The 21470-nt window shown below is 39.0% G+C and overlaps 3 protein-coding genes across 5 annotated transcripts in view; 1 reads left to right on the top strand and 2 right to left on the bottom strand.

The window, feature by feature from the left end:
- The window catches only part of DNAJC2 (DnaJ heat shock protein family (Hsp40) member C2), a gene marked incomplete at its 5' end in the record, with an annotated part of 36003 nt that extends 31955 nt beyond the window's left edge, over positions 1-4048 (bottom strand). For both annotated transcript variants that reach the window (XM_080701886.1, XM_080701887.1), the window contains 2 exons: positions 1139-1329; positions 3985-4048. In XM_080701886.1, coding sequence (XP_080558012.1) covers positions 1139-1329; positions 3985-4048 — 255 coding nt within the window. The remainder of the gene's footprint in view (positions 1-1138; positions 1330-3984) is intronic.
- Positions 4049-6326: 2278 nt separating this feature from the next.
- PSMC2 (proteasome 26S subunit, ATPase 2) lies at positions 6327-20098 on the top strand (the record flags this gene model as incomplete). The annotated part of the gene is made up of 12 exons (XM_080701317.1): positions 6327-6396; positions 9408-9445; positions 10315-10396; positions 11110-11209; positions 13227-13358; positions 13969-14041; positions 14363-14458; positions 15495-15659; positions 16727-16814; positions 18822-19024; positions 19119-19215; positions 19941-20098. The coding sequence occupies 12 exons, from the start codon at positions 6327-6329 to the stop codon at positions 20096-20098; spliced, it is 1302 nt and encodes a 433-aa protein (XP_080557443.1).
- Positions 8093-21470, bottom strand: part of SLC26A5 (solute carrier family 26 member 5) — a gene marked incomplete at both ends in the record, with an annotated part of 54639 nt that continues 41261 nt past the window's right edge. For both annotated transcript variants that reach the window (XM_080701315.1, XM_080701316.1), the window contains one exon: positions 8093-8123. In XM_080701315.1, the coding sequence (XP_080557441.1) occupies positions 8093-8123 (31 nt within the window). The remainder of the gene's footprint in view (positions 8124-21470) is intronic.

Below are 21470 nucleotides of genomic sequence, written 5' to 3'. Positions count from 1 at the left end.
CCTTCTAAGTAGCCAGGCGTGGTGGCGCACGCTTGTAATCCCCGCACTTGGGAGGCGGAGACAGGAGGATGGCGCAGGTTCATAGCCAGCCGCGCTGGTTTAAGAGACCCTGTTTCAAAAATATAAAATAGGTCTGGGAGTGTAGCCCGGAGGTAGAAGGGCTTCTAGGAACCCCAGTACCACCAAAACAACAACAACAACAACAACGACAAAAAAAAAAAAAAAAAAAAAACCACACACAAAAAAACCCCTAAGTATCTCTCCTTCTCTTGTGCCATTCAGGAAAGCTAGCCAAAACCTATCAATTCTACCTCCAAAAGGATTAAATAAATAAATAAGATCTATCCCCTCTTCGTCAAAACCTAGGTATAAGGCTGTGACAGAAGGGTTGCAGGATTATGGCCAGCGCCAGCAACTTAGCAAGGCCCTCTGCAACTTAGGAGACATTGCTTCAAAATTAAAACAAACAAATAAGGCTGGGACTGCAGCTCAGAGGCAAAATGCCCCTGGGTTCAATCCCCAGTACCACAGAAAACAAAAACAAAAACCAGCTACAAATTTAGTTCAAGTCTCATTCATTCACTCACAGGCTTGAATCACTTCCCCAAGTCTGTTTCCCCCACTTTAAAGAATTTTTCTGTTCTGCCATGAAGACTATTTTTCTAAAATCAACTTATAAACTTTTGATGACTTCCTCCTGTCCTGAAAATAAAATTTTACTTCCTACCTTAGCACAGCATAACAGAGTCACAACAAAACTTGGTCTATGGTCCATTTTTAGGCCTAATTTCTCACAAACATCGCTCATGTACCTTACTCATCGTAATCCTCCGTGAGATGGTACATATTCTTTCTCCTATATCTAACCCTGCTCAAAATGCCTTTCCTCCTTCTGTGCTTCACTAGCTGCTACTCATCCTTTGAGGACCTTTTTCTGTGAGACCTTCCAGGATTTCTCCAGCTGAGACAGAACCCTTTGGATGGTGCTTTCCTAATTTTGGGCTTATAATCGACAGGTACTCAGTTATGCTTATTGTGTTAAACCATCTTAAAACAGGGTTTATGAATGGAAAACTCATGGAAACATTTCCTGTGTTGATAATGCTCTGACTGAACAGAAGAGTCAGATATTAAATACCTTCCAGTCTTTGGGATCGAGTGTTTTCAGCATGGGAAACTCTTCTAACTGCAATTCCTCATCTTCAGATTCTTCGGATAACTCTTTCTTATCCTCCAGTTCCTGAAAAGAGGCAGAAGCATTTCTGTTTCTCCTCTTAACAAAAGCTTCAAACCATCTTCCCACAGGTTCAACTTGACAGAGCGCAGAGGCTGTGATTAAAAGTGGTAAGAGAGGCTTCATTGTATTACTCGGAACATGTCTGTTTTGGGTAAAATACTTTCCTAAGATCAAAACAGTGCTACCATCAGAGTTTCAAAATCATCAACTACAAAAATAATTCCAATCATCCAGTTTATGTGAGAGTCCACAAAATATTGTTTAGAGTATTTATAGTGTATTCCATAAAATTCATACAGGTAACTGATAAACCATTCAGCAACAATAATAAATACTGGGGATATGAGACCTAAGAAACAGGAAGATCTGTTGCAAACTGCTTTGCTTATAATGGTAATAAGCAGTAAATAATGAAAAATGTCACCAAGTTGGACTCAAAAATATTATACTCAATATTATTATAATTCAAATGACCTATATTATTAAAATAGCTCCCAATAATTTTAAAGATTCGCTAGCAACAATTGTTCTCAAAGATAATTTTCCATTTGGGGGTTTACTAATGCAACTGTGCTGTAGTGGAAGCAGCTCTAAATGTAAACTCGTAAGTTCTAGGTGTTAATCTGGGTGTGGTAGCACACACCTGTAATCTTCAGTACTTGGGAGGCTGAGACAGGACTGCAGTTTGGAGACTATCCTTAGCAATTTAGCCAGTCTCAGCAACCTAAGGAGACCCTGGTTTTTTGTTTTGTTTTGTTTTTCCCTACCTCCAGGATACATCCCAGCCCTGTTTTATTTTTTGCTTGGAAACAAGGTCTCATTAGGTTGATGAAAATCTCACTATTTGCCAAGCCTGTCCTTGAACCTTCGATCTGCCTGTCTCAGCCTTCCTGTCTCACAGGCATGTGCCACCAGGGCAGCTAGAGAGATCCTGTTTCAAATTTAAAAAATTAAAAAGGGGTTGGGAATGTGTAGCTAGTAGCTACATAGAATGCTCCTGGATTCAATCCCTAGTACCATCAAAATAATACATAATGAATGAATAAATGAAGCTCTAGGTTTTAGTTTAGATCTGACAATGTGTCTTGAAATGATTCAGAAGTCAACAACTGTAAAATGGGGGAAAAAAAACACACCTATCTCATTAAAGTTCCTAAGAAGATTGAATGAAACAGCATAAAAGCACTGTGAAAACTACAGATGTGCAGAAAACCAGGTCAGTGTTTGTTACTGGAAAGTTGAGGTATGGCACTGCAGATCGACATACCACAATTAAAAATTGATAATTAGCAATTCAAAACTGGTAATTTGGAAGCTGGGTGTGGTAGGATACACTTTTAATCCCAGTACTTGGAAAGATGAGACAGGAGGATCACAGGTTCGCGACCAGCCTTAGCTACTTAGTGAGGCACTCTGCAACTTAGCGATACCATGCTTAAAAAAAGAAAAAATAAATAATAGAAAATAGGGCTGGGGTGCAGCTCAGAGGTAGAATACCCTTAAATTCAATCCCTAATACTACAAACAAGAACAAACCTGGTAATTTGGGAAAGGGAAAAGGTGAACTTTACATTTTAATTTCAAAGCCAGGTGTGGTTGTGCATGCTTGTAATTGTAGTACTTGGGAGGCTGAGACAGGAGGATTGCAGGTTCAGTCAGCCAGAGCAACTTAGTGAGGCTCTCTGCAACTTAGTAAAACTGTTTCCAAATAAAAAATGCAATAGGTCTGAGGGTGTAGGGTTTCAATGGTCTGGGGGTTTAAGATTTCTCCACCTTACAAAGGAGAGGACCCATTTGCTGAGAAATACCGATTGTGTAGTATGGATGTGGCTTTTAAAAACACTGCCTTTAAGCACGCTTGTAATCCCAGCACTTGAGAGGCTAAGACAGGAGGAGCCCGGTTTACTGCCAGGCTCAAGCTACTAGTTAGTGAGGACCTTTGCAACTCAGTGATACCCTGTTTCAAATAAAGAATAAAAAACAGGGCTGAGGATGTAGCTCATAGAATGCCCTTGAGTTCCAGCTCCGGTACCACAAAAACAAAACAAAAAACTGCCTTTAAAGTTTCTTTTTCTAGTTGTCACAGAGACTCAAAAATCCAACATTTGTCACGGGATACATTCAAAAGCAACTATGTAAGTGGCTACGGGAATTTGACTCAAGTTTACAAAACGCACAACTATTCTGGCCTATAAATCTTAGAACTTACTGCAAGGAGTCCAAGTTACACTTGTAATGACAGCCTTTAAACGCTTATCTATGCCGATCTTTGCAGAAGCAAGGGAAAGGGTCTTTTAATAATTAGTATGAGAAGCAGTGTCTGAGTTCTGACATTGAAAACACAAAGCCAGAACAAACGTAGAGTAAGAGAAAAGTTAACAGAGCGGTAGCCACCGGCTTTGTACAACCCCAGGCACGTGGGTCCTTGCAGCTGGTATTCTCTTCGCCATAGGCAGGGAGATGCTTGCGAGAATCTTTCCGGCGCACTGGAGGGTTCGGTCCCCACCAGCTCGGCCCGATCCATGAGTCAGCAACCCCGAGAGAAGGAAGAACAGCGGGGGCAGAAAGAGGATGCCCCCCGCCCCGTGTCTTCCAACCTAGGGTAGGGTTACTTTAAAGCAAGGAGCAAACGGGCACTAGTCACGACCCCTCGAGACCCGCAGCTAGTCGCCGGGCGCTGGGGTGTAGAGATCGCAGGGTGACGACGAGCGGCCGCGGCGGGTCCCCCGGGGGTCGAGGGCACGTACCGGAGGTCAGAGCGCGGGTGATGGCGGTGCCCTGGCCGTCCGCGGCGCTCGGCAACAGCAGCATGATGGCGCTCGGGCAGGCCCAGCGGGCGCAGCCGCTCAGGTCCCAAGCGGAGGGCGTGCTCCGTACCCCCAGCTCTACCGCGCGGCCCGAGCCTCGTGCCCCGGCTCCACGACACCCTGGAACCGGCGCATGGAGACTCCCAGAAAGCACTTCCGGGACGAGTCTTGGGTGGTGCGTCCGCCAATCCCACCCCACCCACCTGCGCCAACGTGTGCGGCCGCCTAGTTCCTTCACCGATTTAGGTCCGGCTGGAGGCCAAGGCGCACGAAGGATCAGTTCCGAGGCTCCTAAGTTCCTTTCTAAAAGAATTTATTTTCTTCATGTAAGTGCAACGTTTAAAAGCAGCTCGCAGCCGGGCGTGGTGTCGCACACCTGTAATCCCAGTATTTGAGAGACCGAGACAGGAGGATCGCAAGTTTGAGGACAACCTCAGCAACTCAGCAAGACCCTGTTCCAAAATAAAAATATCTCAGAGGTAGAAGGCCCCTGGGTTCAATCCCCAGTACTCCGGTGGAATAGGGGGAGGCATCTTGAAAAAAAAAAAAAAATCAGCTTCTTTTATTTTAAAATTTCTATCAAACCACTGATTTTTCCAGTAATTTAAAAAGCAGCTAACATTTGTCATGCAGTTAGTGACTTATCTGCGTTCTCTTTTATTACTCATTTGGAGAAGATAACATTATTGGATTCTATTCCAAGGCAAACAATATTTTTTTTATCATAGAATGAAGTCTTCTTTAAAAGATATTCTCAATTCAGAACTCTGGGGTTTTATTGTTTATAGTAAAGTTAATTGTATTTCTATTAAAACTGCCTTCTAGGACTAAAGTAAAAACAAGCAAGTTAGCAAAAGAAAAAGTTCTCCACAGTTGTCACACTATTTTAAATTCCCAACCAACGCAAAAAGGTTCCATTTTCTTTTCTACATCCTTGTCAAACTTATTTACGTTTTTCTAATAGCCATCCTAATGGGTAGGAGGTGGTTTTGATTTGCATGTCCGTGATAGCAATATTGAACGTGTGTGTGTGTGTGTGTGTGTGTGTGTGTGTGTGTGTGTGTGTGTATGTGGTGCTGGGGATGGAACCCAGAGGTTTTCTAACTCTGGGCTATACTCCCAGATCTATTTTCTATTTTATTTGGAAACAGGGTCTTACTAAGTTGCTGAGAGCCTCACTAAGTAGCTGAGGCTGGCTTTGAACCTGTGCAATCCTCCTGTATCAGCCTCCCAAGTACTGGGATTACAGGCGAGTACTACCACGCCCGGCCTATTGAACATCTTTTTGTGTGTTACTTGGCCAGTTGTATGTATTTTCTTTGAGAAATACCTATTCAAGTTTTTTCTCTTTCTGTCTGCCCATGTTAAAAATCAGATCAATGAGTTAGAGGAATTCTTGGCATATTCTGGGTGCTTTTTTGGAGGGTTACTGGGGATTGAGTTCAGGGGTGTTTTACCTCTGAGCTACACCTCCAGTCCTATTTTATTTATCTTGAAACAGGATATCACTAAATTGCGGAGATCTTAAGTTGCTGAGGCTAGCGGTGAACCGGCAACCCTCCTTTCTCAGCCTCCCACTTACTGGACTTACATGTGCGTGCCACCACTCTCGGTTTATTCTATGTACTAGCTCTTCACATAAACAAACGAGCCAGGCATGGCAACGCATTGCCAGTACTGTATTCCCAGTACTTGAAAGGCTGAGACAGGAGGGTCATCGGTTCAAAACCAGTCTCAGCAACTTAGTGAAGCTGTCAACAATTTGGCCAGACCGTTTCCAAACCAAAAATAAAATAGGACGGGGTGTGTGGCTCAGAGGTAGAATGCCCCTGGGTTCAATCCCCAGTACCACAAAACAAAAATTACCTTCATCCTATTTGTAGATCTCCATCATAATCTAGCCACCATTTATCGTGTCTAAAATGTCAGACATTGTACACTTTCTAGACTTCAGGCGAAGGGGAAATTAGTTACCTAAGACAGCACAGATAAAACTAAAGATTTTAATTCATCGACTGAGCAGGATTATTGGGATTTATTGTTCAGGGTTCTCAAAAGACTGGAGCTGGTGCGTGGTCACAGGAGGTCAACCTTCCCTTCCAACAGGAACCCTTCTCGCCACCCGGCCCTGCGCGGCCCGGATTCTCTTCGCTCGGGTGCAGCACTAGGGGGCGCCAGAGTCTGGGCGCTACTTCCGGCGGGGAAGAAAAACGGGAGCGCACCACCGGAAGCGAGGAAGGTGCTGTGTAATCACCGAGAGTGAGGCGCTCGCATATCCCAAAATGCCGGATTACCTGGGTGCGGATCAGCGGAAAACCAAGGAGGAGGAAAAGGACGACAAGCCCATCCGAGGTCAGTCGACATCGCCGGGCGCTGGCTTCTCGCCCGCCTGCGCTCTGCGCTCTGCGCCCTGGAGCTCGGCCGCGGCCCGCCTTCGCTCTCCCTCCTCACCCCCAGTTCTGCACGCATCGCCTGCGGATTGAATTTTCACGTATTTCCAGCTCTCAGTCTTGAAGTTACGCACCGCGCGCGGCCTTACAGGCCGTCAGAAGTCCCCCCGCCTGGCGGTGTTAGGTTTCCGATCCTCCCTCCTGCCCCCCACAGCCCCCCAAAAACTGACAGCTGTGCTACCCCTCGGTGCTAGAATCCAGAGACATAATTTTACTTTGAACAACAACGGTTATTTGCCTAGGTAATACATTCACAAGGTTAGAAAACATACATTCAAAACATGCATCCTACCGGGCGTAGTGGCACACGCTTGTAATCCCCGTGCTTGGGAGGCTGAGACAGGAGGATCGCACAGGTTCGAAGCCAGCCTCAGCTACTTAGTGAGGCTCTCAGCAACTTAGTGAGACCCTGTTTCCAAATAAAGTATAAAAAATAGGTCTGGGAGTATAGCCCGGAGGTAGAAAAGCCTCTGGGTTCCACCCCCAGTATCGCAAAACAAACAAACAAACAAAAAAACAACAACAAGCAAACAAAAAACGTGCATATAGCTCCAGCCAACTTCTCGCAGAAACAACCAATGTCGTTTTCTATATCCTTCTAGGGGTTTTCTGTATACACACAATTTCTCTTTTATATATTTCATTTGTTACATAAAGATAGCGTGCTGTGCATACTTCAGCGTCTTGATTTTTAAATATTTATTTTAGAGATAACTTCATTTTGTAATCAGTGTTCTCTTTCTGCATCGGCATAATACCCCATCTTATGGATGTAAGATGATTAATTACTCATTGGTGGAAATTTATATTTTCCAAGTCTGTCACAGTTATAAAGCACTGATAAATTCTAGAAGTGGCACTGTAATTTTGATAGTGCCGAAATACTCTCCATGGAGACGATGCCAATTGACGTTTTTTTTCACTTAGGATGCAAGAGATATGCCCTCATTTTTGGAAATGGTTTTTGGACATGATGTTTCCCCAGTATCCCTTTGTATTCTCATCTTTATGTTTTCTGTTTCCTTATAAGCTATTTTTAAATGTTGTTATGGTGGTTTCTAATGTTTTTCTCTTACTCTTTCTTTCTTAACAGCTTCAACCTTTCCTAATCCTTTCATCACAATCTACACCCTCCTCCCAAAAAAAAAAAAGAGCATTTCTTCTCTATCTTCATCCCACTCCGCTATTTTCCTTAAAAGTATTTTAGGGCACTGAAAAGTTTAGAGGTATTTGGTATCTACTGAAAAAGCTCCTTCACAGAAATGTAGTGTTTGATCTGTGCATAGTGATCTGTGTTTCTCTTTGAATATGTTATTCTGTAAAAGTTAAAGCATTCCTTGGATACAGTTGCCACTTATGTAGAATTTTACGTGTTTTTTCATTTTGGTCCTCACAGTTATCACCACCACATATATAGAATTTTACGTGTTTCTTCATGTCAGTCTTATTTGAGAAGGTACAACCAGTATTATATTTGGTTTTCAGATGACAAAACTAATACTAAAGGCAACTGAGTAGTTTTCACAAGGTTGTCAGCAAATACATGACTTTTTAGGCCCCATCCTCAACTGTGGCTAAGTTTCTTCTGCATTGCTCCACTACCTCCATTCTCTGGTCTCTGTATGAAAGCTGAAATGAGAGGGCACTCTGTGCATATTCACAAAGGTGACAGAAGTGCACAAATATTGATTTGGGGGTTACATATAAATTTTATTGATTAGACAAATTTATAAGTGCAGAAACTCATTACAGAGTATTGACTGAACCGGGTGTGGTGATGCATGCACACTTGTAATCCCAGTACACGGGAGGCCGAGACAGGAGGATTGCAAGTTCGAGGCCAGCTTCAGCAACTTGTTAGGCCCTCCTGAACTTAAATGAGACCATTTCAAAATAAAGAATAAGAGGGCTGGGAGTGTAGCTCAGAGGCAGAATGCCCTTGGTCCAATCCCGAGTATTGACTATAAATCACTTAAAATTCCAGATAACCAATGTTAACATTTAGGCAAACACCAGTTAAGGGTACTCTCCACATTTGCTCTTTGTTTGTTTGTTTGTTTGTTGTGGTAGGAGGGATGGAACCCAGGGACATTCTACCTTTGAGCTACACCCCCAGCCCTAATTTTTTATTCTTTATTTTGAAATAGGGTCTTACTGAGTTGTAGAGGACCTAATAGCTGAGGCTGTCTGTGAACCACAATCCTCCTTTCTCAGCCTCTCAAATGCTGGGATTATAAGTGTGAGCCACCACGCCTGGCTCACATTTGTTTTAAAGAAATTGTATAAAAACAACTTATATCCACATTCTCTATTTTTTTTTAACTTGGCTATTTTGCTTAAAATACTTCTTGGTTAGCTTTCTATGTTTATAAGCACTGTTCTATGGTATCTTTTTTTTTTTTTTTTTTTTGGGCCGGTCTGGGTATGGAACCCAGGGACATTTGACCTCTGAGCTACACCCCCTGCCTTGTTTTTTATTCTTTATTTTGAAACGGGGTCTCACTAAGAGCAGAGGGCCTCACTAAATAGCTGAGGCTGTCCGCGAACTGTGAACCTCTGGTCTCAGCCTCCCAAATGTTGGGATTACAAGTGTGTGCCACCACGCCTGGCTTCTTGGTATCATTTTTAATGGTTGTATTGTATGTCCTTGTATGAATATAACTTATTTAACCAAGATCTTTAATAGATATTTAAATATACACTATATAAAGCATGTAAAATATGTAAACGTGTGTACTTTATTTTTCTTTCCAACAATAAAAGTTCCTCAAATCCAGAAACCATTTGATTATTTTATTTATATTCTCCTAATTTTACTGAAGTTTTGGCATTCAATTACAACAATTTGAATTGATCAGAAAAGACCATCAGCTATCATTTCTTGTTGACTCATGTATTGTCTCTTTGTTTTAGCTCTGGATGAGGGGGATATTGCCTTGCTGAAAACTTATGTAAGTCCTTTAAATGTCTCTACTAAATGTAGATATTTTCTGTTAAAATAAAATCTGGTTTGATTTTGTCCTTCCAAACTAATTAGAAGGGAATGCCTAGCAGGCCATAGTTATCTTCACTGGAAAAAAAAATTACCTACTAAAGATTCTTTCTAGACTAGATCAGAGAAAAAGTATTCATGTCTAAACTTATATGTTGTTGTTATACTATTTATAATTAAAATGTACTATATTGGAGGATACTTGAAATAATATACATGAATACTTACTATATTTATGATGTATGTACCTGAATTCTAAAATGGAAAGTTATTTATTTATTGATTTATTTATTTATTTATTTACGGTACTGGGGATAGAACCCAGGAGCATTCTACCTCTGAGCTACACTGTCAACCCTATTTTTTCTTTTTTCTTTTGAAACAGGGTCTCACTGAGTTGCAAAGGACCTCACTAAGTAGCTAAGGCTGTCCATGAATTGCGATCCTCCTGTCTTAGCCTCTTGAATGCTGAGATAACAAACGTGTGCCCCTATGCCTGGCTCTAAATGGAAAGTTTTAAAACTTTACTTACTTATGTAGTGCTGGAGATCAAACCCAGGGCCTCGAGTATGCTAAACAAATGGTCTTTCAGTGCATTATAGCCTCAGACCTTGAAGTGAAAAGTTTAAGTGCATAAAAGTAGATGTTTTCATTTATTTATTGTAAATGATATGTTCTGGGGGAAGCTAATTGGCTTAGAAATACTTCTGAAAATGTTGCACACCTATTCATCACTTCACAAACTTTGGGACAGTAAACACTATTAAGATCTGTTGTTGAATAAATTAATATCTGGCTGTTCTAATTAAACTGATTTTTATCACTTAGGGGCAGAGCACATACTCTAGGCAGATCAAGCAGGTTGAAGATGATATTCAACAACTTCTCAAGAAAATTAATGAGCTCACTGGTACATTTTTTATTTACTCCTATTTCTTCTCTTTAAATGTAATGTGTTAATTATAATAAGAGTTTAAATACAAGTTTTATTCCTCTACATATTTATAAAAATATTATCCTTCCTATCTATCGGTAACGAAAATTGGATATAATTTAACAGTCTTTTCCACTGCTCTTTATAATAAGGTTTAGTGCTTATACAATTAATAGCATTCTCTAAGCAAGTGGTTTCTATTGGTCAAAGCCTAGTTTAGTAAACTCCAATAATTAAATCAAATTTTCTTCATTGAAGTAAAATATGATTTTATATGGTATTGCTGAAGTGCACTATTGCCTGGTAGTTGGAAACTTTTCTCCTTGTAAGCATGAGTGATAAAGTTTTATAGTATTTGACCTACATAAAAATATCAGCTATGGCAATGAATTGGTTTGACAGTTGCTTTAGGACAATGATTTTCCACTGGGATGACTTTGCCCCCAGGCATTTGGCCATGTCTGGAGACCATCTTGGTTCCCATGACTTCGGGGAGAGTAGTATTAGTGACATCTAGTGGCTAGAAACTGGGATACTGTTAAACATTCTAGTATGCACAGGACAACTTCACCCCCCCCCAAAAAAAAAAAAGTTAACCTCATCCGAAAGGTCAATAGTACTGAGATTGAGAAAGCTTGTTTTAGGGCAGTGTATTATATGTTGTTAAATTTCATCACCTTTCGCTGTAGGTATTAAAGAATCTGACACTGGCCTGGCCCCACCAGCACTCTGGGATTTGGCTGCAGATAAGCAAACTCTCCAGAGTGAACAGCCTTTACAGGTTGCCAGGTATGCATGATGTTATGTGAAAATTTATTTTTAACTTTATTTCAAATTTCTGCAAAAATAATTAAAATGTTATTCCTTGAAAGCTTTCTATAAGAGTCTCTAGAGTTAAAATTTTATGCCTTAAAACAATTACCCCAAAATACATAAAGATATAATCAGAGAAAAAATTGAAATGACACAGAAATATACAGAGCAGAAATTTTAGTTTTTCATTACCCCTTCCTCAAATGTAACTACTGAAAACAGTTTGGTCCTCCTAATCCTCTTTCTGTGTATATTTATATATTTACTTACATACAGAGAAATATATCTTGGAAGATTTATTAGACATAATTACATGGCTTGAAAATCTTTCATTGTCTTTAATATAGGTGTACTTTAAAAAAAAATTACAGCCAGGTGTGGTGGCACACACATTTAGTCCCAGTACTTGGGAGGCTGAGACCGGAAGATCTCAGGTTGGAGCCAGCCTCAGCTACTTAGTGAGGCCCTCCACAATTTAGTGAGACCCCCGTTTCAAAATAAAGAATAAAAAAAATGAGGCTGCCGGGTATAGCTCAGAGGTAGAATGTCCCTGGCTTCAATCCTCAGTACGAAAAAAAAAAAAATTACATACTTGATGTTAGCTGTTTGCAATTTCCATTATACGTAATGTTATAGTGCTTACATTTAATTTATTATCTTGTACCACTGGTCCCTTGGAGTTGTGTTGTTTTACTGTGACATGAGGTAGGATCCTAGCTAAGCTTTTTTCTGTTCAGACACCTTTTGTCTCAGTACTATTACTCCAAATTTGAAACAACTTAAAAATTTTAGACTCATGTTTGGTTTTGGATTCTCTTACTATTTCACAGGTAATATGTTTATTTCTGTGCTAGATCAAAACTTTTAATTACTATAGCTTTACAAATTGTGTTGATACCAGAAAGGGCATTTCTACCTTGCCCACTTGTTATTTCTGTCAATTCCAGCTAGTGTTCTTATGTGTGCCAGGGATTGCACCTAGAGTCTTAACACAGGCTAGGCAAAAGCTGTGCCATTGAGCTGAACCCCAGGCCTTCATGATTTATTTTTTAGGCTTTTTTTTTTTTTGGTGGGGGTGGTACTGGGATTAAACCCAAATGCACTCTACCTCTGAGATACACCTCTAGCCCTTTTTAAATTTTTATTTTGAAACAGGGTCTTGTTGAGTTGCTAAGAGGCTCCTTGAGCTGCTGAGGCTGGTCTCTAACCTGTGATCCTCCTCTCTCAGCCTCCCAAGTACTGAGATTACGGGTATGTTACCACCATGCCCAATATGAATTCTGTTTTTATTTTTTATTTTCTTCAGCATACAGATAACTCTAGATATCATGTTGTACATGTTTTATAATCAATTTATCTTTGCCAGTACATTTAAGGTTAATATAGCAATAACAATAAAAATGGATTTAAAGTGTAAACTCAGCCAGGCATGGTGGTGCACACTTGTAATCCTAGTACTTAGGAGGCTGAGACAGGAGAACTGCAGGTTCAAAGCCAGCCTCAACAACTTAGTGAGACCCTATTTCTAAAAAATATATAAAATAGGTCTGGGGGTGTAGCTTGGAGGTAGAACGCCCCTGGGTTCAATACCCAGCAACACACACACACACACACACACACACAATGTAAACTCAGGAAAAAATGAAAACACATTTATTACTGAATTTGGATTTAGCTATGATCTTACAGAGAAAATGAAAACTAACTTAATATACAAAGGGTATCGCTAATAATAAAGGAATATAATTAGAAAAAACAAAAAATTCAAGAACTTTACAGGGGAATGTGTCATTTGAAATTTTTATGGCTTGGCTAAAGTTGAGTGGATACTTGGTATGGAGCGTAAAATGGAATCTAACATTGACCCAGTTTCTGCAGGTCTAGTTTACATTTGCTCATGAATATACTACATGCCCTAGAGTGAATCTAGTTACTTGAATTCGTTACTAGTGGTTTAGATTCCTTACTCTAATCAACCCTTTTACTGTGTTAGGTGTACAAAGATAATTAATGCTGATTCAGAGGACCCAAAATACATTATCAATGTGAAGCAGTTTGCCAAGTTTGTGGTGGACCTCAGCGATCAGGTAGCACCTACTGACATTGAAGAAGGGATGAGAGTTGGGTAAGATTTCTTTTAATGATAAATGCACTTTTTTCATTAAAGACACCATGTCACATTCACATCCTTGGCATGGTTGTGAATGAATGAGCAGAGAGCCGTGGAATACCGGGGGATAAACTTGTAACGCAGTACAGTGAAGATGCTTTCTTCTCCATCTGCTCCCTAACTCCCTACCGTCTTCACCTTCCCACTCCCACTTTTGCTTTTTATAAATGGCTTCAAACGTCATAATAAATGTAAGTGCAGAATTTTAGATTTGTATTTACCCCTCCATCTAAAGTAACATGTTATAGGTGGAGGAAGCACTTGCTTGTGGAGAGTTACAAGGATTAAGTGACTTAATGTCTATGGAATGCATAATAGCTCACCCAGTCAGTTTTTAAAGCCTCCCTTTCCCCTTGGGCCATGGGTTTCATTGCTGATTTTTAGGTTGCTTGCCATGTCAGGCTAGTGGTTTAGTGGCCTGAGGTTTAATGCTGTTTTTGTTTCTCTTTATATAACTTTAGGACTCTTTGTCTCTCTTGGTTGTTTAAAATATGGTTTTGAGGATAAAAGACTAAACATAAAGCCCTTATTTATAGAACATGTTGGTATTTTTTTATTTCCTTAGTGTTGACAGAAATAAGTACCAAATTCACATTCCACTGCCTCCTAAGATTGACCCAACAGTTACCATGATGCAGGTAAGAAACAGAAGGAAAAGGATTGGCATGGCTTCCAATACAACTGCATTTATCCCCCAGACATTTCAATTTTGTAATAAATTGTGTCAATGTGTTGTCAAAAATTTAAAAATAATTTTTTAGATGAGAGTTTTTGTTTTATTTGGTTCACTTATTAATGTCACAAATAAAATAGCAAATGATTCTAGGACACTGGGCAATGCACTCCATTTTGCTAAAATTCTTGTTATAAGTCTTTTTTTTTAATGATACTGAGTTTCTGTATGAGGCTAGTATTCAAGAGTCTTGAGTATATAGTATGCAATTTTATCCCTCTCTCAGGTGGAAGAAAAACCTGATGTCACATACAGTGATGTTGGTGGCTGCAAGGAACAGATTGAGAAACTGCGAGAAGTAGTTGAAACCCCACTGCTTCATGTAAGTAATCGAGAGTTGTGTTCAATTTTTTTTGTATAAAAATGCAATAGCTATTTGTATATTGAGCACTAAAATTGCCTTTATAATACATAGTTTTAAATACTTTCCCTTTTTTTCAGTACTGGGATTGAACCTAGAGGCATTCTACCTCCAAGTCACACCCCCAGCCCTATTTTTTATTCTTTTATTTTGAAACATGGAGGGTGTTACTAAGTTGCAGGGAGTCTCACTAAGTAGCTGAAGCTAGCTGAAAACATGCAGTCTCCTGTCTCAGGTTCCCAAGTATTGGGATTACAAATATGCACGACACCCAACTTAAAATTTTTCTTAATGAAAAATTTTGAGAGGGTGGAGCTGTGGAGAAATGATAAGTTTCAGAAGAGAGCAGGCAAGTATTGAGTGGTTGAGAGAATGGAGCAAAGGAAAGATCTATTTAGATTGACAAAGGAAATTGAGGTGTAATTTTGAGAAATACATTAAACATATTAGAGGTTATTATGTAATAAACAAGATATCTAATGACATCAAGAAAAAATAGATTCAGCTTGGGAGGATAATATAAATCTAGGTATTGAATGCTAGATGATGAATTCTTTGAATTTTTTGGGGGGGTTATTGGGGCTTGAGCCCATAGGCATTCTACTTCTAGGCTACACTCCCAGTCCTATTTTGTTTTTATTTTTGAAACGGTCTTGCTAGGTTGATGAGAGTCTTATTACTTACTGAGACTATCCTCAAACCTGTCTTAGCCTCCCAAGTACCAGGATTATAGGCATGTACCACCATGCCCAGCTGAACACTAATTTTTAAAACTGAGGAAAGCATTTTGTTATGACTAGGTAGGAAAAGCACCTTTAAAAGCCATTCGGCCTATGTGTGTTGATATGAGTGTATTTTAGGTCTTATACTTCAGAATAAGTACAATTTCTTACTTGAATCAAGTATATGAATTCTGGGCCTAATATTGATGTAGATGTAGTAGTAGTATTTTCATTATACAGAAATACTAAGTGTAAAAATTGTTTCTCTGTCACAGCCAGAGAGGTTTGTTAACCTTGGCATTGAGCCTCCCAAAGGTGTGCTGCTGTTTGGTCCCCCGGGCACAGGCAAGACACTCTGTGCCAGGGCCGTCGCTAATAGGACTGATGCTTGCTTCATTCGCGTTATTGGATCTGAACTTGTACAGAAATACGTTGGTGAGGTAAAGTAAACTAATCACAAATCTTCTCTAGGTCTGTGGACAGTTTATAACGTATGAATGAAATTAAATCGTGATAATTCCATGCTGAGGGATTGAGGCCTGAAATTCTTGAGTGAGTGAATGTAATTAGTAGTTTAGAAGCCCAGAGGCCAGCAGTCTTCCCTTGTGGTCATTTGGAAATTGACAACTACTTAAAATTTTAGTTAGCATGTTTCCTCCTCAGAAGTGTGACATTTTGTACAGATCTGAACTGTGAGGTACATACACCAGAAATGCCTGAACGAAATTTCATTCAGGGACAATATTTTAAGGTCTAATGAGAGAGCAAGGAAACCTTAATTATATGTATGTGCATGAGGGAGAAAGTCTAGGGATGTATCTATTGTATCTGAAACCTAATAATGATTAGTATACCTGAAATAAGAATTAGAAAAGGGACTGCATAAGTTGGGATATACTTTCGTTTTCCTGGTCCAAACTTAAAAATAAAAGCCAGTGATCAGCAATTCCAAATAATAGATATGATGCTTTTATTTGTTCTAGTTTTTCTGATTATAATGGTGCCTTTGTTTTATTTAACAATAATAATTTGACTTCTTCAAATCTTAAGTTTCTGCTATTTGACAGATACAGAATTATAAAAATTTAGTGATATTTTGAGCTAATATGATCAATTTGATGATATAGTTATCAAATTTCAGTCTTAAAAAAGCTTTAGCCGATACTATTAGGGATAATCATTAAAAGGTTTGAAGCATAACTTTTCATCATATTATAAATTCTTTTTCTTATTTATTTATTTTTTTTCAGTACTGGGGCTGGAACCCAGGGGCATGCTACCTCTGAGTGACACCCCCAGCCCTAATTTTTTATTCTTTAACTTTTGAAACAGGGTCACACTGAGTTGCAAGGGGCCTCACTAAGTATCTGAGGCTGTCCGTGAACCGTGATCCTCCTATCTCCGCCTCCTGAATGCTGAGATTACAAGCGTGCACCACCACACCCGGCCATATTGTAAATTATTTAAAAACTAACTCTGAGTTGATAAAATCAATATTTCTTTTTAGGGAGCCCGAATGGTTCGTGAGCTCTTTGAAATGGCCAGAACAAAAAAAGCCTGCCTTATCTTTTTTGATGAAATTGATGCGATTGGAGGTATGATCATATTTTTGAGAATTTCTTTAGGTTTGGGTTTCATGAATGCTCTAAAGTGATGTGTATTAAAGTACTCTTGATATGTTGATCTTGTAGAAAATTTTAATTCCAACTTTGTTATAAACTCTAAGGCCCATAGATTCACAGATCTAATTAGCAGTAGGACTAAGCCACAAAGAAAAAAGAAATACATAGTATTGATATTTTTTATTCATTTGACACATATTTCAGCATTTGAGTTAGCAACTCCTAAGTTGAGATATATTTTCCCTTGATAGGACAAGAAAACACTGAGGTATAATTTAATTAGGGATGATTTATCCTAGTTTTCACAAAATAATGTTATTTTTGGCTTCATAGATTTGATGAAATACAGTATTAGCCATCTAGACAAGTTATTTTAACTACCTTCTGAGCAACCCCAGTTTGCTCCACTTGTAAAGGAAACAGTAATTTCTGCCTTAATTTATGGGTTTTTGAGAAATTTAAATTAAAAAATAAATGTTGATTTTGTAAATACTGAACTTTCCTGTAATAATTACTCTTATTCTTACTTTTATAGAGAGGAATAATTACTATAAGTAATAATTACTCTTATAGAAAGTAACTATTACTCCTATTATAATTAGAGTGATATTAATAATGTATTAATTATTACTAACTAGGGTAGGACTCACATCTTTATAAGAGTAAATGACTTAAAAGCATAGTGGACCCTGTAACACTATAACTTATAAGTAATGTGGTCAGGTACATATTAGTTTTAGATAACTTGGGCATTATTGGGCTGAAACATAGCTCTATTGATGTTTTTGAAGGCCATAATTTGGCCACAGTATAATGATGCAGGGTTCTAACTGAAGTCATCTTTACGTTATCTTTGGAATATGCCTCATGACTTCAGGGTACTCTGAAGTTGTGGTTTTAAAAGTGGATGGTCTGTTAGGATGTAAGAAGAAAATAATAGAATTTTATTTTGTACTTATATTTTAAGTGTCTTTTGTGTGTTTTATAGTGTATAAAATATATTAATAGTGTGCATTTATATAACATAAGAAAAGCTATATGGAGCTATTTGGAGGGTGTTAATATTTTGTTCGTTTTCCTTTTCCAAAATACATAATCTGTTAGGGTATAGAAAGAAATTAGTAGAACTTTCTTTTGTATTTTTAATATAATTTTTAAGTATCTATTATGTGTTTTGTAGTATACAAAATATATTAATGGTATGCATTTTTATAACTTAAATGTGAAAAATTATATTTGGAGGTTGTTAGCTTTTCTTTTTCTTTTTGGCTATTCTGGTTGAAGTGGAAAACTGACCTTAACCTAGAGTACTTTAGAATATACAATTCAGTTTTAAAGTAATGCAGTGATTTTACTATATTATGAATTTAGTCATATTTTAGAGGAAATTTTTGAGAAATTTAGTCTGACAGTTTTCTGCATAAAATCAAGCAATATGATAGTGCTCAAGTTTGCCTTGTTCAGGAGTATATTATACTAAACAACAGAGGTGTTCTCCACTAGTTTGAAAAAAAAAACTCCTTAAAGACCTTCAAAATTACTTTAGAAGAAGCTTTCGATGTTAAACCTGTTTTAAATTCTTTTCTTTCTTTGTTTTTTGGTGGTACTGGGGATGGAACCTAGGGACCTTCTACATCTGGGCTACACTCCCAGACCTACTTTATATTTTATTTGGAAGCAGGGTCTCTTAAGCCAACTGAGGCTGGCTTCCAACCTGCACAATTCTCATCTCAGCCTCCCAAGCGTGGGGATTACAAGCGTGCACCACCACGCCTGACTATGTTGAATTCTTTTAAAGCAAAAAAAAATTCACTTTCAAATTAGTTTTGTATAAAGCGGGCTATTCTTACAGAATTTGCTTCAGAGTGATGTGCTCTTGTGCTAGAGGGTGGGGTTTGAGCTGGCTAGACAATACTGGCAAGTCACGAGGAGTGCTGCTCTAAGTGGACTTGAAATGCCTGTTTCCTTTTGTCTTCCCAGGGGCTCGATTTGATGATGGTGCTGGAGGTGACAATGAAGTGCAGAGAACGATGCTGGAACTGATCAATCAGCTGGATGGTTTTGATCCCCGAGGCAACATTAAAGTGCTGATGGCAACTAACAGGCCTGATACTCTGGATCCAGCCCTGATGAGGCCAGGGAGATTGGATAGGAAGATTGAGTTTAGCTTACCTGATCTAGAGGTAAGAAAAACACTTCATTTTAGAAAAGGGATTCTTCAAGTTTCTTCCTGTGATGTTTCTCTATTTTAATATTTGTCAATACCTTCATTTTTAGGGTCGGACTCACATCTTTAAGATCCATGCTCGTTCAATGAGTGTTGAAAGAGATATCAGATTTGAATTGTTAGCACGACTGTGTCCAAATAGCACTGGTAAGTAAATAGGTCTTTTTTGTCAGTCTTTTTGTGTAGTAAGGTTGTGTGTGTGTGTGTGTGTGTGTGTGTGTGTGTGTGTGTATTTTATACTGCTGATTAAACCCAGCATTCTACCACTGAAGTATACCATAGCCCTTTTAATTAATTTATTTATTTATTAATTTATTTGTGATATATATATGTATATGTATATATATATATATATTTTTTTTTTTGGTACTGGGGTTCCCGGAAACTCTTCTACCTCCGGGCTACACTCCCAGACCTATTTTTATACTTTTTTATTTGGAAACAGGGTCTCTTAAGCCAGCGCACGTGGCTGGCTTCAAACCTGCGTGATCCTCCTGTCTCCGCCTCCCAAGCGCAGGGATTACAAGCATGTGCCACCACGCCCGGTGCTATTTTATATTTTATTTGGCAACAGGGTCTTACTAAGTTTCTGAGAGCCTCACTAAGTAGCTGAGGCTGGCTTTGAACCTGTGCTATCCTCCTGTCCCAAGCGTGAGGATTACAAGCGTGTGCCACCATGCCCGGCTAATTTTTTATTCTGAAACAAGGTCTTGCTAGGTTGCTAAGAGCCTGGTTACTTTGATGAGGCTGTCCTAAAACCTGTGTTCCTTCTGTCTCAGTCTCCCAAGTACTGGGGTTATAGGCATGTGCTACCACACTTAGCTGTGTGGACTGTCTTAATTAAGCCTTTTTACTTTCTTTTTGTTTGACAGGTGCTGAGATTAGAAGTGTCTGTACAGAAGCTGGTATGTTTGCAATCCGAGCACGGAGAAAAATTGCTACTGAGAAGGATTTCTTGGAAGCTGTAAATAAGGTCATCAAATCTTATGCCAAATTCAGTGCTACTCCCCGCTACATGACATACAACTAAGCCCACAAGGTTTTTAAGTGAAAATTTTCAGTTGGAATCCTAAGCTTATATAGACTGTCAATAACCACCTCACCAAAAAAAATAAATGGTTTCAAAATTGTATGCCTTCTTCCAGATCTCTTTTCTCTGAAGTATAAGAGGTGATATCCAATATCATGCAGAAAAGCTTATGCCAGTGTATGTTAACTTGTTTTTGACTTGCCGCTATCTAAAGGTTTTATGTCATATAAAGTGATTGCTTAGACCATATATATTCTAGGCTTATGTGGGCTGGGTGTTATATATATTTTATTGTATCCTCCCATCTCCCTAGAGAAGAAGATCAAATGGATCTTGAATCAAGAGATGCAAAAACTTTCTTACTTAATTTCTTGCAGTTGCAGGCTGGGATTCAAGTCCAAGTTTGAAAGCTCATTGTGTATACTCTTCTGCCCCTGATCAAATAGCTATTCTATGACCATGTGATTATGAGAGGTTTCCTCCACCATGTTGAATGATAAAGTTTTGGCGAAACTTTTTTTGTTTTTTTGTTTTTTTTGCCGGTCTGGGGATGGAACCCAGGGGCATTTTATCTCCGAGCTACACCCCCTGCCCTATTTTTTATTCTTTATTTTGAAACCGGGTCTCACTGAGTTGTAGAGGGCCTCACTAAGTAGCTAAGGCTGTCCACGAACCGTGATCCTCCAGGTCTCAGCCTCCCGAATGCTGGGTTACAAGCATGCACCACCATGTCTGGCTCCTGGCTAAACCTTTTTTAAAAGTGAAAGCATTGGATAAATATTTTGCTTTGCCATTTGACTGATTAATCAGGAATTGATTATTTTAATGATATTGAAGTGGTGGCAGGTAAAAAATGTACACAATAATTTAGGAAATCTAGAATTGTTTCATTCAGAGAAATGATTATTTTCATTTTATAAATTAGTAGCTCAAAATTTTTGTAAGGCTCTTATTAGATTTCTTATATACAGTGACTATTTTTGCGGGGGAAGACTGGGAATGGAACCCAGGGGCATTCTACCTCTGAGCGACACCCCCAGCCCTATTTTTTTTTATTCTTTATTTTGAAACAGGGTCTCATTGAGTTGCAAAGGACCTCACTAAGTAGCTGAGGCTGTCCTTGAACCGCAGTCCTCCTGTCGCAGCCTCCTGAATGCTGGGATTACAAGCGTGCGCCACCTCGCCTAACTAGCTATTTTTAAAATGAGTTGTATTAGAATCCAAAACAGGGCTCTTTAAAATTATTTCTTGTGAGCTACCACCACATCCCTTTTTCTACCACAATAACCCCTCGTTCCTCAATTACTGAGACCAAAGCACAATAACCAATATTTTTATTGAAGTTCAGTATTCATAAATGGCAAGAGCTGGG

Source organism: Muscardinus avellanarius (genome assembly GCF_963383645.1).
Source record: "Muscardinus avellanarius genome assembly, chromosome: 9".
Classification (NCBI taxonomy): Eukaryota; Metazoa; Chordata; class Mammalia; order Rodentia; family Gliridae; genus Muscardinus; species Muscardinus avellanarius.
This window is presented reverse-complemented; position numbering and strand designations above follow the sequence as displayed.